The sequence below is a fragment of the Dysidea avara genome, chromosome 5 (genome assembly GCF_963678975.1).
Source record: "Dysidea avara chromosome 5, odDysAvar1.4, whole genome shotgun sequence".
Taxonomy (NCBI): domain Eukaryota; kingdom Metazoa; phylum Porifera; class Demospongiae; order Dictyoceratida; family Dysideidae; genus Dysidea; species Dysidea avara.
In genome coordinates, this window is record NC_089276.1 from 38,334,622 (window position 1) to 38,353,504 (window position 18,883).

The window sequence follows — 18,883 nt, forward strand, 5'->3', positions numbered from 1 at the left end:
CTACAGCTAGCCCATATAATAAGAATTAGTAAGAAATATTCTGATGAATGTGAACTGACTATAGTTTGTATAAAATTTTTAAATAAGAGCCTTTGAACTATAACAGTTGAACATCACTAGTTTCCTTCCATAATGTGTTAGTTTGTATATAAGCTAGCCATTTATGGTCCTTGAACAAAGAAATTACTAATTTAGTTTTGTTAGTCTGCAGTATGTTACCAAGAGTAAAATAATGGAGAAGACTTACTCTTAATGTTACTGACTCAGTAAATTAATTATTAGCATCTCTTCACACTAATAATAATTTGTACATTATGCATAATATGTTTTGTGTAATTGTCATTTGCATACTACACAGACATCCGATGTGATATCCTATCAACACCTTCCAATGGAGGAATGTCATGTAGTTCTGGTAGAGAAGGAGTGGGTTATGAGGGAGATACTTGTAGTTCCACGTGTAACACTGGTTATGAGCTAACCGGTAGTGACAATAGGACCTGTAAGAGAAATGGAAGTTGGAGTGGTAGTGAAACCTTTTGTAGACAAGGTAGGGATGTGTATGTACACATTTTCATCTGGCAATGTATAAGTCTGTAGAGAAAAGTCAATTGTGGTATTCAAAAAGAACCATGATTTTATTTAGTAGGAGCCATGCAATGTCTCTATTGTTTCAGCATCCAGTTGAGTTATTGTATGGAGATAATCCACTAGGTCATCAAACACAAACCTCTTGAAGGGAAGGCTTTTGATGAACTCAAGGTAAGCTAGAGTAGGAGGTCACAAGGTGCCAATCTCATCAAAAGCTGCTCAAAGGTGTCAAAAAGTTGCCTTCTTTCAAACAGTAAAAGATACTGGTTATGTAACAGGCAACCCTCACTTAGGCTACCATTACAAACTAGCCTATCTTCTTTTTCTTTTTCCAGTTGTAGTGTTGTGGGTGCTTTTTCCCTATGTATCCATTTATAGGGTAGAACCTAGAGAGGTCAGTAGCTGGCAGTATTTGCTCAGTGGTTATGTAATAGTTGTATCATGTACCCGAAGTGATTTGCCTGATATGTACACCCAAGCTCGAGGGCCGTTAGGCCCGAGAGCGTGGGTGTACATATCAGGCAAATCACGAGGGCACGTGATACAACTGATATGTACCATGCCAATGCAGGCTAAGAGCCTGCGGGCGACTAATCACCCAAACCAATACGAGACCAGCCACCGAATTCATTATATAGACCAACTTGTGAAATTCGATTATGGGACAGCAGCAACTAACGTTGTGACTACGTTTGTTAACATAAACGGGGAAATCCTACGGATATCACGGAAACACTCAATTTAGCAATTTTACAAGTGTTTCAAAGTTGCTACATCACTTAAACACTGTTTACACAGTTTTCTAAACATCTAGAGGGGTAAGCTTCGCTGTAGAGTGGTTACTTCGTGATATACGAAAAGTGGGCATGGTACATAATCAAACACGCGGACAAGCGCTTGTAAATTACCCATGACACTAGTTCTCACCTTGAACTTTCGTTTGTCAACTCATAGGGTGGTGAAGGAGTCGAATCGCCTCCGTCTGAGTGCTGTAGGATGGAAAATTGGCCTCATGGTTTTCATCACGTGAGCAATAATAAACTCCCACAATTGAATGCTGCCAGGATTCTTATAAAAACAAACTAACTTTACCTCACCAAATTGAAACCATGGTCATAAATCATGGTCAGCCATGGTTTAACTTAAATTTACCATGGACCATGGCAAGCCAGGGTTTATGAGATATGTACCCTGAAATTTTCCTTTGAAGTTAGGTGGTTTCATGGTACATAACCTGGATGTACATCTTGTTAAACCAGGTGCATCCCAGTGCCAGCTATAAGCATGCGCCTAATTTCTGAATTTGTAGAAATGTGCATATTTGTTTGTATAATATTTGTTTGTTATCTTTCTACACTCATGTGAGTCAAATGTTTTATGCTGAAAGCAGCCTGTATATTAGAAATATAGGTTCTATAGAGCCTGTTCCATGCAGAAAAGCTTTGCTTTAAGGTGATTCATTCGTGCAGGTTTGAAATATGGATGAAGTGAGTTTCTGAAAACATTGTGAATGCCTTTCCCAATGGGCTTTATGGGTGTTAAATGGCTGAAAAAACAACATAGCTGGCCTAGTATGGTACCAGGATCAGTAAACCCCTAAAGTATTATGGGGTGTGTCCCCTATGGATGTGAACTGGAAATGAAGTGCAGCCTTGAGGCTTACCTTGAGAATTCACGTAACAAAATAGACAAGCTATAAAACACTCTAGAAGATATGTCTGTGTAATTTGTGGTTTACAGTGGCTTTTTCCAGTTGTGCTTCCTGAGCAGTGCATGGCAACGTAGTTAACAAATTACTAAATAATTGATTAAATAGTAAATACATGGAATTACAATAATTATTGATGTCTACATAAAGTGTATATGTGTACGTATTATTGCAAAGCTAATTATATACGTAAGTTATACCAGAAAGCATATCAATACATAGCTACAGTGGTTGACTATTTAGTAGTGTTGTTTTAATTAACTATAACTAAAACTAAAAGTATAACTAAAAACAAATCCATATATTATAGCTAAAACTAAATCTATAACTAAAATACAACCAAAACTATATCTAAAACTGAGAAAGATAACTAAAACTATAACTAAAACCAAAAGATTTTCTTATTCACAACTAAAACTATAACTAAAACTAAAAGGTTTTCATGTTCTTAACTAAACCTTTTACTAAAACTAAAACTAAAACTAAAATCATTGAAGAATCTAGCTATGACTATAACTAAAACTCCTTACTAAAACAACACTGCTATTTAACAAGACATCCTGCATGACCTCCTGTAAATGATCGAGCATAAATCGGATGACTTCAGGATTGAAGCTGCCTAGATCTAGTCATCAATTACGTACTTAATATAACATCATTAAACAGACTGTAGAACCAGATACCTTCAGCACTTGTGCCGTAAAGCCTTAATAAATAAAAATGCAGTACTGTTAGTGTATTATAGAGCTGCATGGGCACCTGGTTTTGCAATAGAACACTACATTCTCCAAGTGGATTTCACTTTCCTAGTAAGTATGCTTATGACATGCTGACATGAACACAAACTAGCAGTGGCAGTCCTTTGCATACCATAACTACATATACTGCTATGTCACAGTTTACGTTTAGTGAATACAACTCAGAAGTCACAATTCAAATTAATGCTCTCTGCAGCCACTGGAGTGTTTCATGTGCCTAATACTCTGGAATGTGCGCCACTTTTCAAACCCAGTGGCACCAGTAAATAGCAACAGAAAATTTTACTTACACTAAAAATGCCCAAGGCAACACACTTGAATGATTTGCCACACACATCTACTTATATATAACAATTCCCTTAGGCTGCCTATCCAGTGTCAATGTTTATCAAGGAGGAGATGATGAGTTAAGAGTTAATAGACAAGTGATCATTCCATATGTTAACTGTAGTAACAGTGATGGAATAATAACACATATTACTGCTAGTCTATCACTAAATAATAATGGTAGTGAGTATCCTAGCTTTCAAGTGTGGCGTCCCATGTCAGGTGATCCCAGTGTTTATGAAAGAATTAATGAAATTGTATTAGAAGACAATGAAGTAAGAGCAATGGATGGGTACTGGTTAGCAGAGATAGTTGTTAGTGATAATGAGACGATAGAGTTTAAGTCAGGAGATGTTATTGGATGTTATCATCCATCTAATGTACGTTATCAAGTTAATACTATTAGTGGTAATGGATCAAGTGTTCATTATTGTGATGGAGAGAATATGACAACTGTTAATACAAGCAGTGGAAACTGTATTCAATTTTCAGAAGAGCCGTTGATTCAAATTATATTTAGTAAGTTTTGGTACATATATACTACTGCATGCAATTATATGTTTTTAGACATCCAATGTGATATCCTATTAACACCATCCAATGGAGGAATGTCATGTAGTTCTGGTAGAGAAGGAGTGGGTTATGAGAGAGACACTTGTAGTTTCACATGTAACACTGGTTATGAGCTAACTGGTAGTGACACTAGGACCTGTCAGAGTAATGGAAGTTGGAGTGGTAGTGATACTCAACAATGTAGAAGAGGTAAAACAGTTGTACTGAATTATGTATTTACTGCACAATTACTTTGGTATAATTGTGTTATGCTAATTTTATTTTAATGCTCACATTATGTACATCATTTTACTGCAGGTAGAATAGGCTGTTTTGATAGTGCTACAGTTCAACAGAGAGGAACAGTTAGATTTATTTCTCAACAGCACGTAATTGTTCCACGCGCTATCTTTGCTTGTAATGGTAGAGTAACCGGTATAACTGCTAGTTTGAACAGAGTAGGTAGTGGTGTATCTTATCCTTATCTTGAAGTGTGGCATCGGACAGCACCTGGTATTGATGTATTTGATAAAGTGGGTGAAGTTCAGTTAGTAGAAAGTGAAGTAGTTCAAGTTGGTCATGACTTATCAACTGCTTACTGGCTAGTTAATATAACTCTTAATGGTGATGACAGAATTGAGTTTGAAGCTGGAGATGTTATAGGATATTATCTTCCACCTGATGCAAGGTATCAAGTGTGGAGTATTCGCACTACAGGATACACAGCATATACTAGCATGCTTAATGCTCTAGTGAATTCATCTAATTTTATCAATTATAATCTTTCTGACGGCAGACAACCATTGGTGCAATTTGATTTAGGTATGACCAACAGTAGTACTTCAAGCTTAATATGTATGTATATATCTATCTATATTCACTACTATGTTATTTTTTTATTGTTTTGTAGACATTCAATGTGATATTCTATCAACACCTTCCAAAGGAGGAATGTCATGTAGTTCTGGTAAAGTAGGAGTGGGTTATGAGGGAGACACTTGTAGTTTCACATGTAATGCTGGTTATCTGCTAACTGGGAGAGACACTGGGACCTGTCAAAGTAATGGGAGTTGGAGTGGAAATCAAACATTTTGTAAACAAGGTACTGTAGTACTGTGTATGTATGTGTTATCAAGACACACAATAGTGTGCCGTGTAGCCAAAGATAGCCAGTGTGTACATGCATGCGACGAAAAAATATGTATTGTACAGAGCCAAGAATATGCAGTTTTCACTCAATCATGCTGAAGCAAAAAGTTTACATTTTGTGCTGGAACTTTCCTTGGGATGATACTCCTCCTTTCCAAGCTTATGATAAATCCACCCAGCCATTTTAAAGATATACATCTTCAAAGTTCATCTTTCATAGTTTTATTGTTTTTCTTCAATTTCTTCTGGTGTACTTGATATGTTTCTTGAAATTTGTCATGACATTTGTACAGTATGCTTTACTCAATTTCCCTCAAATTTGGAGGGTAGCTAGGCCAGGATACAGCACAATTTTCTACTGAGTTTCATTAGGATCAAGTTAATAACCAGAAAGTTATGCACAATCTTTGAGTAATCACAAAGGTGACAAAATGATTTGTTGTCACACCTACAGGGTAAACTGCTTTAGGGCTGTGAACCTTAACTGGTTACCAGATAGCTAACCTGTATTTCAGCTAATAAGTTTTAAATTTAAGCAACTGGTTAAGGTGGCACTGAACCGATTAAGTCCAGCCGCACAAAACAATTTGTTTCTACCCACACGCTTAATGAGCTATTTTAGGGTGGCCCAAAACTTCGCTAGTGTAAAACCTAATCTATGCCTTAAAAGCTGTTGTGATAGCCTGTGATACTTTAGTTTAGCATACAAAGTTTCGTGAAATAACACGCCTTCATTTTTTGCCTATAAAACTCTTTAAGTTTTAACCCGATTTTTAAAATAACTTGGCCAATAAACAACCTAGCGCTAAGCCACTTCGGTTCCAACCATTTCTCATCTTGTAGAATAATTCTACACTTTCCTTTTCACTGATAACAACATGGAAAGTAGTGAAAATGCACACCTGTGGGCTACAACATTGGCTAACAACTCCATCAAACCCGAATCGCAAAAATTCGAAGCGTACTATTGTAGAGTATCGCTTACCCAATGCCTATACCAAATTTTGATGGTCTGTGGTGCATAATTTTGAAGTTATTTAGCGAGAAAGGAGACGGTGTGGCTAATCAGGGCATGGTCCATATAACAGTAATCACATGATGGCAGCTGGTGCCGTTCGCCAGTGAATTAACCAGAGTTGTGACAAGCTAATAGTTTTAAAGCGTGAATAACATTAGTTGTATCAACAAAAGTAGCTGGGTGGTCTGACAGAGCTTGTTCTGTTAGTCCACTGAGGCGCTTCGCTGTGGTCTATGAATTTCCGCGTTTGTTCACGCATTACCACAAACATGCTGTACAATTAACTGTGTGTGGCTGCCCTTAATCGGTTCAGCGCCACCTTAAGTGTATTGTGAACCAGCGCATGCAATTAAAAATTATTAATTTAAAAATAAAGTAAGGATCCAGTGATGAAACAAGAAATATGAATGATAGTAGCTATTACTGTATGTGGGAAAATCCATTCTTTTGCACTGTAGAGATTTTCCCACATAGCTATGTTGTAATAGCTACCATCATTCATATCTCTTGTTTCACTGCTTTTTATTTCTGGAAACCTACTTCATATTTAAACCAGATGATACGTATGCTCAATTAAAAGACGAGTGGCCACTACTGTGAGTTATTTACATGTATGGATGATTTCACAATATTAGAACTGGATTACACTACATCACCCAATGGATTTGTGTTGCATTACATAATAAAAAATCTTTACTTGTCATAGTTTTCTTGCAACTGGTACATATTTCACTTTTTTCCCAATCTTGTGTTACATCTAGTACCAGTCAACATTACCGTGTTTCTACAGTCTATCTAGTACTGACATCATCTAATTCTATATGCGTATTGTCTTCGATCAACCCTCTAATACTGCATTTACATTTGCTTCATATCGTGTGCTGGCTCGGCTCAGCACAACTCATTTCATCTCGATTTTCACTACAGTATAAACACCAACCGAACCGAGCCGAATCAAACCGGGCCAGCACACATAAAACTGCTGTGTCAGCACGACTCGGTTCGGTTTTCTATATTCAATGTGTCCACTAGATATTATATCAAAAGAAAGCTTAAATGGATAAGAGAAACACTTTATCAAACAGAACAATTCAATACTTCATAGCAGAAAGAACACACGATTACTTACAGACACATCGTAATAAGGGATATTAACGGCTGGTATAAGCTATAAACCATCCTAATAAACAAGTTGTGAAAGCATAAAGAACGTAAGTTCCCTAGGGAAGGCGTTTCAAGCATAAATCTATTTAGTGCCACGCACCACACGGTGTATTACAATCGCTTTAATAATCTTTGTCAGGGGCGTAGCCAGGGGGGGTTCAAAGGGTTCGGACGAACCCCCTTTTCAGAGTTAAGTTTTTTAAATCGTGATACTGGTTAACTAGAACTGAATTAACTTACACAAATCCACTGAAATCGGTAGCTACAGGTCTTCAGGCAGAGGAATTCAAGTACCTCTACTCGCTATTGCGAATGAATTTATAAGAATACACATGTTTACACGTATACATGTGTTTACATGTGCACACCTACGAAATTCTATACTTAGGGCAGAACCCCCCTTTTGGAAATCCTGCCTACGCCCCTGTTTGTTACTTGTCACTACAATGAATCAAGAATGTTGAGTAAATAAAAACTGCTGGTAGTCTTCAAACAAGCTGGACACATAAAAATACCAAGGCCCACCCCAGTGACAAGCAGTCACTCGCATTATGATACCCCATCCCAGCGACAAGCAGTCACTCACTTGCGCATCATGCATATCCCACCCTAGCAACAAGTAGTCATTCACACTGTGGTTTTGATCATGCATGCTAATTAATACACATAATATAACATAATAAACATCACATTAAACAATGCAACAGGATAGTGACGTAACCATTCATGACTCCCTTGATGTCACTACAGTCTAACACTTGAGAACTACAAATTTAAAAAGTACACATAAACAATTGAAATAATGTGATTCCTCTGTACATCAACTGACCTAAAATACATAACACTGAGTTCCTGCTCAAGCTGTATGTCCAACTGCTAGTGGGTAAACCGCTATGACCAGATGGCCTGCAAAAACGAACAAGCAGGCATTAAGTACAATATACCTATAGAGGTCTGGATAATAGAGGTCTGACAATAGAGGTTTGGATAATAAAGGTCCGGATAAGTATGTAGACTGACCTGGAAATCCACAACGTCCTTGATGTCACTACAGTCCATGACAATTGAGAACTACAAAAAGAATGCACATAAGATAATAAAATTCTACTGTATGTAAACCGACCTGAATCTTTGATAGTTCCCAAGCTATGTACGTACCACGATCACATCCAACTACTACTGCTAGTTATGCTATGGCCAATTACCTGGAAAAGTTGACAGGCAGGCATTAAATACAATACACTAAAAATCTAATATGAATCTGTCACTTTTATGACACATTTGGGGACCTGAAAATTCATGACACCCTTGATGTCATTACACCCTAAGTACTTTGATAACTGAGAACTACAAAAACACAAAACAATTGCAACAATATGATTCCTCTGTACGCTAACTGACCTGAAATTCACGACACTCTTTGATCTGAGTTCCTGTATGGTTCCAAGTTATGCATGACGTATCCAACTGCTACTGGGTAAACCGCTCCAATCAGATGGCCTACAAAAACCAACAAGTGGGAATTAAATACAGCATACCTAAATCTGGGTACTGGAAATACCAATATATAAGCACGACATGTAAACTGACTGGTGTATTAGTATTATCCCATCATAACAGTACGCCTGATCCTGGAAATTCAGAAAACATCTGAGATACCGTACAGAAGAAAACTTTGGTGGTGAAAAACTTTGGCGAATCCCACAATCGGACATTTGGTGGATAAAAAGTTTGGCGAATTTACTAGACAATAAACTCTAATTGATGCACTTGTGCAGCAACATGAGGCGATGTCGACGGTTTCGTTTTCTGTGGACTCTATGATACGCGGATACCATGAGTATATGCTCATTTGGGAGAGCCCTAGTGTTGGAGAGAGGTTAGCCTGTGAGTGGGAGCCTGGAAATGCTCATGATACACACGCCGTGGCGATAAAGAAAGTCATCGATGGTGAAATTAAAATAGTTGGGCACATTCCCAAAAAGATTTCTGCAATATGTTCCGTATTCATTAGACGTGGTGGCAATGTTATGTGCCAGGTAGCTGGGGCTCGCCGATATTCGTCGGATTTGGTACAAGGTGGGTTGGAAATACCTTGTATTCTCAAGTTCGTTGCAGCAAATCAAAAGGAGGTTACCAAGACTATACGCCTGTTAGAGTCGTCATTAAATATCGAAAAAGTCACAATTAATTTCACTGCAAGTCCAGCTGATAGTGGGGATTCACCTCAGGCCTCGTGCTCTACTATGAATAACAATTGTGATGTCACTAGTGGCGCGGCTAACCACGAAAGATTGGAGAAGGATGAAGATAACTCAATGGACAAAGCTGATGGGCGCGATTTATCTCAAGCCTCATGCTCTACTCTTGCTGTCAGTAATGGTGGGGAAAGCCACAGAACTAAAGATAACTCAATGGACATGATGATAGATCTAACAGAAAGCGCTAATTCACCACCTTCCAAAAAGCAAAAACTTTTTGATACTGAGAATATTATCATGGGAGTAGAGCTGACAGATGCAGAGATAAATTATGGCCAACGTTTACTAAAGGAAAAGCATCCGAAGGTTAATGGACTGCGCACAACTTTATATCAGTGTAGAATGCAAGATGGTGAAAACAGTGTTCAAGTTGTTCACTGCCCTTCAAGATTTCACTGGATAACTGTTACCACCATAAACTGCAAGGCTAATGAAGTGAGGGTGTTTGATTCTTTATTTTCCTACTGTGACAAGCAGACCATTTCAATCATTAGAAATCTATATCAGACAGGCTCAGAGGAACTCAAAATCACTATGTGCCGGTGAACTGGGAGCAAAGATTGTGGGTTGTTTTCTCTCGCATTTGCTGTTGCTTTAGTGTTTAAGTTAAATCCTAGTAAGATAAAGTTTCACCAAAAGAAGATGAGAGACCATTTGGTGGACTGTTTCATAAAGAAAGTTATGACGCCATTTCCATGCAAATGATTTCATTACAGTTGTCTCTTAAATTAACAATGATTTTATTTGATTACATTCTGATCACCAATAATAATAATGACATGTATAATGGTTATTAGAGTCAATCAATGCTTATAAACTATAGCTGACAACTAAATACATGAAGCAATTCCAGTTTCCTTAAAACCATTGATTATGATTTCTGGCTTGTTTTTAACATAGTTACAAGCAGATTCTATCCAAGCTGCACTAAGTGGTTTAACGGTACTCATTTTTAGGTCAATAATCTTCTGTTGACCTTCTTGACGTTGCCGGAGTACTTGACGTGCATACCAAGACTGGAATTCCGTACGAAGCTGATTTTTCACAGCTTTATTAACACTAACATCAAGTGGCTGTAATCGATCGGTACAGTTAGGTGGAACAAGCACTACATTAATGTTGTTCTGATCTAGCTGGGTAAGAAAAGCTGAGGTACACTGGGCCTTAAAGTTATCAAAAATCACTAAGGCTGGATAGTCAATGGCCAGGCCAAGACTCTGCCTCTTTTCAGTAATATACTGGAGTAGGACATTATCAACATATTCTTTCATAGTGTCTTCATTAGACCAGTGATTAATGGAATATGTTATGTGCCATTTCTCAGGGAAACTGTGCTTCGGTAAGCAACATGGAGTTTTCCCCTGATATATAATCTGAGGTGGCAAGAGATCACCAGTAAGAGATCCAGCTAAAACAGCAGTGAGCTGCCTTTTGTCATCCTTTCCCACTGCTTCTACGCTCTTAGCTCCTTTAGCTTCCATTGTCCAGTCAGAGGATGGTACAATGCTTAACCCAGTTTGATCAAAGTTGATGATCAGGTCAGCTGGAATTTCATCCATTGTTATTACTTGCTTGATTTCTAGCAATTAATCTTCCTTTACTGCAGCAAAGTTTTCAACAGTCACTTTTGCCTTTGTGGTCGCCTTGCGCTTAACGTAACCCATTCTGTGAAGCAAATATTGTGCCCAGCCTTTATTGAGATCTACTCTTGACAGCATATCTGCATTTTCATGCATCAAAATTCCTTCTGCAGAAGCTATGACCACTGTGGTATTGATACTAGTGCCAGTGGACCTCAGGTATTGAATGTATTCTCTAACCTGCTGATCTAGGTCCTCTCCTATTTTCAGCGGACGTCCGTTCTTTTTCGTTGTGAAACTTGCAAAATCCTCTACACTTGGAATATCTCCCTCAACACGTAGCTGTCCTTTATAGAAGTCTTTTAGTCGACGAACAGATGTTTCTTTGAGCGGGGGCAGCTCAGCTTTCCGGCGGTATTCTGTGGCAAAGTACTTGATGGCAGCTGTAGTTCCATACTCGGCAGCTCTTCGGGCTATCATCAGCTTTTGCGCATCTGTTAGCGTCTGATAAGGTCCTCTACAGGGCTTTTTTCCATCTGGTTTTTCCTCAAGTTTTTCAGTTACCTTCTTGTTGGCACTAGAAATCGCACCAGGCGGAACTGATGAACTCAAAGGCCCTTGGGGATCGGGTAGGTTAGTACTCGAAGATGACACAGAGTCACGCTTGGTACGTTTGTAGTAATTTAAGATTGACATAGCCATTTTGTCACTCCTGTTCGACACTCGGTTCGACACGCTTCCGCGGAGTGCTCATTCACGTGATTGCCTGTAAGTTGGCGAAAAAACACTTTGGCGAATTGCTATTGATTCGCCAAATTCGCCAAAGTTTTTTACCGCCAAAGTTTTCTTCTGTACGGTAATAAACAACTATTCCTTAGTATGTACACTGACCTGGAAACTTGATGTCACTACAGTCCATGTACACTTGGCAATTGAGAACTACAAAAAGAACACACAAGATACTACAATTCCTCTGTATGTAAACTGACGTGCAATTCATGACACTCAGTTTCTGCCTGCATGATCCCAAGTTATGTATGTACCATGACCACATCCAACTGCTACTGCTAGTGGTGAACCATATGGTATGACCAGAGTACCTGTAAAATACCAACAGGCAGGCATTGAATACATTACACCTAAAATCAGTCACTTTTTACACAGATGACACATTTGGGGATTTACAAGTTGGCTGGTTTTAACAGGTGACTACACAGAGACCTGATTAGACAGGTTTCACTGTACATTAATTCAGTTTAGACCAGTATGCAGTGTGAATGAGTACATACAAACATCTACTCGTGTTACATTCGCCTACTTCTTCTACAGCCAATGTTCCCGGACTTCTGATGATGTAAGCGGCAAGTGGTAGTTGGTCCGTATGACAATCCCACCTTGAGGTAATACTGGGGTTTGGTGCTACTTAGTACCATCAGAAGTTTTATCAGTGAATTTGCACTGCACCCTAAAACGCGGTTACTCAATGTGTGACTATGTGGCACTTTATCAAGCGGTATACGGAATTTCAGCTTTGCGTTAGTCTAAAGTATATCTCACAGCCACAGAAATCCAGTTACAATAGGAAAAATGATTCTTATTATAGTATGTTCACGTTGAGCTGAACCCTGAAAAACAGCTAAAAATTAAAAGTGGATTTTTTCTCAACAGAATTAACATTTCAGCCAACCAGATGATTATTGGTAACAGCAAAGGTGTCAACAACAGACACGTACGGTTTGGCTCCATTACAAGTTCAGGAAAGGGCTGTAATGAACACTGTACTTATATGGCTTCCCCATAGGAAATGTATTGTGAAAATTTTGATTGGCCGTAAATATTATGTCAAACACTTGAACAAAAAGATTTTGAAACATTTTTAGCGGGTCAAGCAGTACTACAATTGAGCCAAATTTCAAGATCGTGTGTAATTGCATCCATGAGTTATTAAATGTTTTTGAGGATTCAGCTCAACGTGAACATACTATAGTACTACAGCTTTACTTCTCTCTCAAAACTTGGACTGCCATTTTACAGAGGATTACAGAATCTTTGCAATACAGGAAGTCACTAGAACGTGACCTATCAAAGTTGTGGTGATGCATTTCAAAGTTGATGGATCACGTTTTTTGGTTAGCACTTTACAGTTTTGTTGCAAACATTCCGCAAACCTCTGTAACATTTAATTTTAAAAAACCGCATATCACGTTTGTCTGCTTGAGGTGTTACAGGGACTTTCCAAGAGACTTCCCCTAAATAGATCATCTGACTAATTGTCAGTTTGGTGGTACTTATGGTTCAACAAACTGTCAAAATTTGTTTATGCGCTACTAAAATCTTTTGTGTAATGGTTTGACAGCAATTGATGATTGTCGGGCAAAGAACTGTGATGGTAGGGCAAAATACCACCCCTAGTATGCCTATAGGGGCATTAACTAGCTTTATCTACAGCTACTGTATGTTGCTGATACATCCGGGGCACCACAGTAAAGGTGCATAAAAGTAGTAGCTTAGATGAACAATGATAATGATAAGGCTCAATTCATTATTATGCTGAACAGGCAAGGGAGTCTGCACGGGGGCATGCTCCCTCAGGAAAGTATAAGTACTGCATCTTTTAGTTTTAATTGCTTCATCAAGTTTGAAAGTTTGTTTGACTTCAGTGGTGATTGAGGCTCTGGTCTGTTGCATATACTGTATTCTGATGCCCTTGTGGGTATTCAATATACTGTTCCATCTCCCTGAGTCTTGATGATTGAGTCCTCTATTCCTTTCTCTGCTGCTCCAATCCTGAAGCTGTGACCACAATGTTAAAATAGTTATATCATACAGTATGATAGTACCGTATAGTAGGGACCACAAAGGAGTAGGCGTGGCCCACGACACAACATCACCCAAAAACCAGCCTCAATTTTTCCTGACGATGATGAGGCAGCATTGGTGAGGTAAAACTAAGCCCAAACGAGCTTTCAGATTGACCCAAAACACTTTCAACAAGTTGCTACAGAATTTTAAAAATAATTTATTTAATGGAATTTACTACTGATTGCCTGACTGACTGATGCCTTCGGACAAGCGTAACTCGATAACGGCTAAGGCTATGGGGTTGCTTTTTTCACTGTTCGACATCGCTTTGGCCTGAGAGGTACCTTTTGGCATACTGCAGTACGTACGATGCATTCGTCATGGACTTACCAGTGTCCTCCTTTGTGTCCCATGCATCTTTGCTGACAGTGAAAAGTATCAATTTGGCGATAGCACGTGATGGTTTCCCTTCGTAACGGAAATCGTCCATATTTTTAATAGTGGCTGTTTTGATTGCAGAGGTGCTTTTCGAACAGTTCTTGATTCATACTGCTGTGTATTGGGTTGAACATAGCCGACAACGAAGCGTAATGGATGCTTCACTTTTCAGACGATAATTGTAACTGGAGCACATGGCACCATTTCTTTCTTTCGGTATGCGTGGATTGTAGAATTGCTTTTCGAAGAGTTCTTGATTCGAAATACTGTGTAACAGGTTGAACATAGCTGACAACGAAGCGTAATGGATGCTTCACTTTTCAGATGATAATTGTAGCTGGGGCGCATGACACCATTTCTTTCTTTCAGTATGTGTGGATTATAGAGGTTCTTTTCGAACAGTTCTTGATTCGAAATGCCATGTAATGGGTTGAACATAGCTGACAATGAAGCATAATGGATACTTTACTTTTCAGACAATAATTGATATAGGTGGGGCGTGCAGCACCATATCAGATGTGGTATGTATGGGTTCACCAATCATAATAATAATATTTTCAAAAAAGTTAACAAACAAGTACACAGAAAAATTTGGAATTTTCAACTAGAGTAGGGACCATAGCACATCGATAAATAGTACTGAAATAAGCTGGAGTAGTGGACGATATTAAATCACAGTAAAACAATAAGAAGTGTTATATCCCTACTGTGTTCAAGATACCATATATATATATATAATGGAAATGCACAGTAGGGATATAATACTTCTTATTGTTTTAATATCGTGCACTACTCCAGCTTGTTTCATTACTTTTTATCGATGTGCTATGGTTACTACTCTAGTTGAAAATTCCAAATTTTTCTGTGTACTTGTGATAATAACAATTAATTAAAGACTCTCTAGTATTATTATTATTATTACTAGGCCCGGGGCAAATACAACCAAGTACAATCACCAATGGAACAACCTACTAATGGGGCATGTACAAAGAGTGCATGTCCAACACAGTGTGTGCAGATCATGTAGAAAAGATGCACAGGAAATGATACATATGCATACGTACACAGTCAAGGGAGTTTAACTGGTATCAGAAACCACAATACTAAAACACAACTGACACAAAAACTAAGCTAATTTAGCTATATTGAAAGTTTATATTGTAGGTGTGACATGTCTCTGAAAATGACTCAGCAGTGAAGTGAGGCTATGCAGAACAAGGGACATGGTGATGGCACAATTAGCAAATGATCTCAATCAAGCCAATATGGCACAACAGACTCTATTGTAACTAGAGGCCACTGGTGATGTGCCAGTATATCAGCGGTGTGGCATTGGCACTAGTTGGCACAGTGATCAGTCTATAATATTATGTATGCACAACATACAGGAGATAGTTACACATTGTTGTATATGCAGCAATGCATCTTCTTGTTTATTACTGACTCCGGCACGGTAGAGTAGCTAGTAGTTAAGCCAGGTGGAAAATAATTCCAGCCACTAGCAAGCCAGATGAAGGATGAAGATGTATAATACAACTACAAGTATTACATTACTCATTACCTTGTTGTTCATGAGTGCATCAGCTGGTTGTTTACGAGCAAATCAGCTGGTATTCCAGCTGGGTATCAGCTGGTTGTTCACTGGAGCGCATATCCTGCATACAAAATACACAGTTACAAACATTTAAACTTACTTGTAATCTTGTTGTTTACGTGTAAAGTGGCCTCTGGCTCTCCTGCTATCACTCCACGGATGTTTAATAATCTTCTCCTTCACGCAATCTGTATAGTAAGCAAGGGCGTGGTGCTGGGCGTTATATAGAATTACACGTACGGTCAAGTCATCAGCACGAACAGGCGTACTTATTATACGGTTGTGCCTTCATTCACAGGCGAATCTATCCCCACTTAGTTCATGTCTCTAGGCCTTGTAGTTTTCTCAAACATTATTTATTACTTATTTATATAATTATTCATTCATTATTATTTATTACGTAATTTAAACTGCATTTCGTATTATTCTTAGTATTTGGTTGTATAATTATCGATTTTACCAAAAAGGAAAGCATACACAAAAGGCAAAGCCTGTACAAGGTGCTAGTAGTAATGACATGTATAAGTATTTAGCTATCAAGTTGTGTATCCAAGGTATTATTAGATCTGCATGGTAGGTATAAACTGCTATTCCATGTACTATAAGAAATGTGCATGAGGCTCTATAAGGCCATACCTATTTGAAAAGTTGTTGCTCGGACTCGACCGACCCTCTTTTCATAAATGACCAAAAAAAAACTCACGTGATTAACAATCACATGATGTTGGCAGACCTGTAGCCAAAATGGCAGCTAATGCATGGTTATCTGTTATAGCGAAGAAAGTAGCTGTTGTTGTGTACCCTCGTACAATTCGTTGTCAACAATGTAATGACATGTTTGGAATGGTTTTTTTTAAAATATGATCTTTTGTTTTTTTTCTCGACCTACCGACCCTAACTTTTCCTTAAAAAATCCGAGCAACAATTTTTCAAATAGGTATGGCCTCCACAATAAGAATCAGAATCTCAGCATTAAATGTTTTGTCCAATGATTATAATTAGGCACTTGCCAATTAATGTAAAAATGTGAGCATCATAAGGTGTCTGAAGCATTTACCACTGTGACAGATATGAGATATTGTAATTTTGAAAATAGTAAAAGAATGTTATGGTATAAAGATATACGTATCTATTCTAATAGAACAGTCAGTATACTTCTGGTGTAATAAAACAGTCAGTAGTATGAATGCCATTTTATAACACTGTTAAACAGGATGACAGTAATCAATGGGTGCATCTTAAGATAATATTATGCATTTTAATTGCTCATTTCCAAATATCAACCTTTTATACCAATTTGTTGTAGCCTATCACTGACAAAAATGAGTGATAGCCATCCCAAAAACACATTTGCTGTAAAAAAGGCATGTCCAAGAAACTACATGTACCTGTAACCCTATGTAAAAACAGCTCAGTTGCAGAGAATTACCTCATGAAAGTAAAAATAACTGGTATCTCAAAGAGCTGATATCTGGAGCGGCCAAGCATCAATCTTATAATACAACTATAACTGAAATTACCAAAGATTAATCCATACAAGAACACCTTGGCTCTAAAACAGGTGCAGCCATTAAAGTAAAAGTAACTGGTAACTGAAACAACTTATATCTGAAACGGCCAAGAATGAATGTTGATATACAACCAATTGCAATTAACAAAAATTTAACATTGACCAACAAAAATTTAGCATTGAACCTTTATCATTCAGCTGTGTTCTATATTCACTTTTGCTGTATCCTAAATTAATTTCTTTTAACTCTAATTGGTTGGTATTTTGGCCACTTTTTTTGCTGTATATACTGACTAGGGCTGAGCGATACTGCCATTTTAGTATCACGATCGATACTAAAGCCACTATTCACGATACTGAATACTTCACGATACTTACAAATATGTCAATCATAGCTGGTGCTACATAGTGTATTCCTCAGTATTCCTGCAGGAAGTCTTCAAAAGTAGCATCAAACTAGCCACTGTCAACCTTGTTTATAGTAACAGTTATTGTAACACATGCTTTGAAGTTATGTTATGGTGTTCACACCTCTCTGCAGGGGTAACCAGGTTATGACTTACAAGGATTCTTGAGCCTGGTACTGCATAGCAAATGGCTTTTTAATGACAGTAATGTACAGGCATGGTATCATGATAGTTAATAACAAAATATCGCGATATCGATACTTTCAAAATATCGCGATATATCGCTAAAACGGTAGTATCGCTCAGCCCTAATACTGACTATTAAAAAAGGCGGCTAAATTACCAGCAAATTAGAGTTAAAAGAAATTAATTTAGGATACAGCAAAGGTGAATATAAAATACAGCTAAATGATAAAGATTCAATGTTAATTTTTTTTTAAAAATTGCAATTGGTTGTATATCAACATTCATTCTTGGCCATTTCAAATATAAGGTGTTTCGGTTACCAGTTACTTCTACTTTAATGGCTGCACCTGTTTTACAGCCAAGATGTTCTTGTATGGATTAAATCTTTGATAATTGCAGTTATAGTTGTATTATAAGATTGATTCTTGGCCACTCCAGATATCAGCTCTTTGAGTTACCAGTTATTTTTACTTTCATGAGGTCTTTCTCTACAACTGAGCTGTTTTTGCATTGGGTTACAGGTACTTGTAGCACCTTTTTTTAAAGTGAAGATGTTTTGGGGGTGAATTGTGTATACTTTTTCTACAGGTAAAATGACTGTGGTGGAATCTGTTATTATACATATGATCATGATGTGTGGGCAATTTTATAGGCTGTTGAAATAGCTTGTTGTGTTAGTGAGAACTGTAATGAACTGACCCATGGCACTATCCAGTGCCTTGAGATTAGTATATTCAATAATCTCATTTACCGAACTGCGAGAGGACTTGTTGATATAATCCATAACCAGCTGGCACAGAACCTTATGACTCTGTCAATTTTGCATAATACATCTCAA

The 18,883-nt window shown here is 37.9% G+C and overlaps 1 protein-coding gene across 1 annotated transcript in view; it reads left to right on the forward strand.

Moving 5' to 3' along the window:
* The window catches only part of LOC136256068 (uncharacterized), a 62,717-nt gene that overhangs the window by 31,986 nt on the left and 11,848 nt on the right, over positions 1-18,883 (forward strand). Inside the window, exons 9-13 of the mRNA XM_066048991.1 lie at positions 359-550; positions 3,421-3,903; positions 3,952-4,146; positions 4,255-4,758; positions 4,847-5,038. Coding sequence (XP_065905063.1) covers positions 359-550; positions 3,421-3,903; positions 3,952-4,146; positions 4,255-4,758; positions 4,847-5,038 — 1,566 coding nt within the window. The remainder of the gene's footprint in view (positions 1-358; positions 551-3,420; positions 3,904-3,951; positions 4,147-4,254; positions 4,759-4,846; positions 5,039-18,883) is intronic.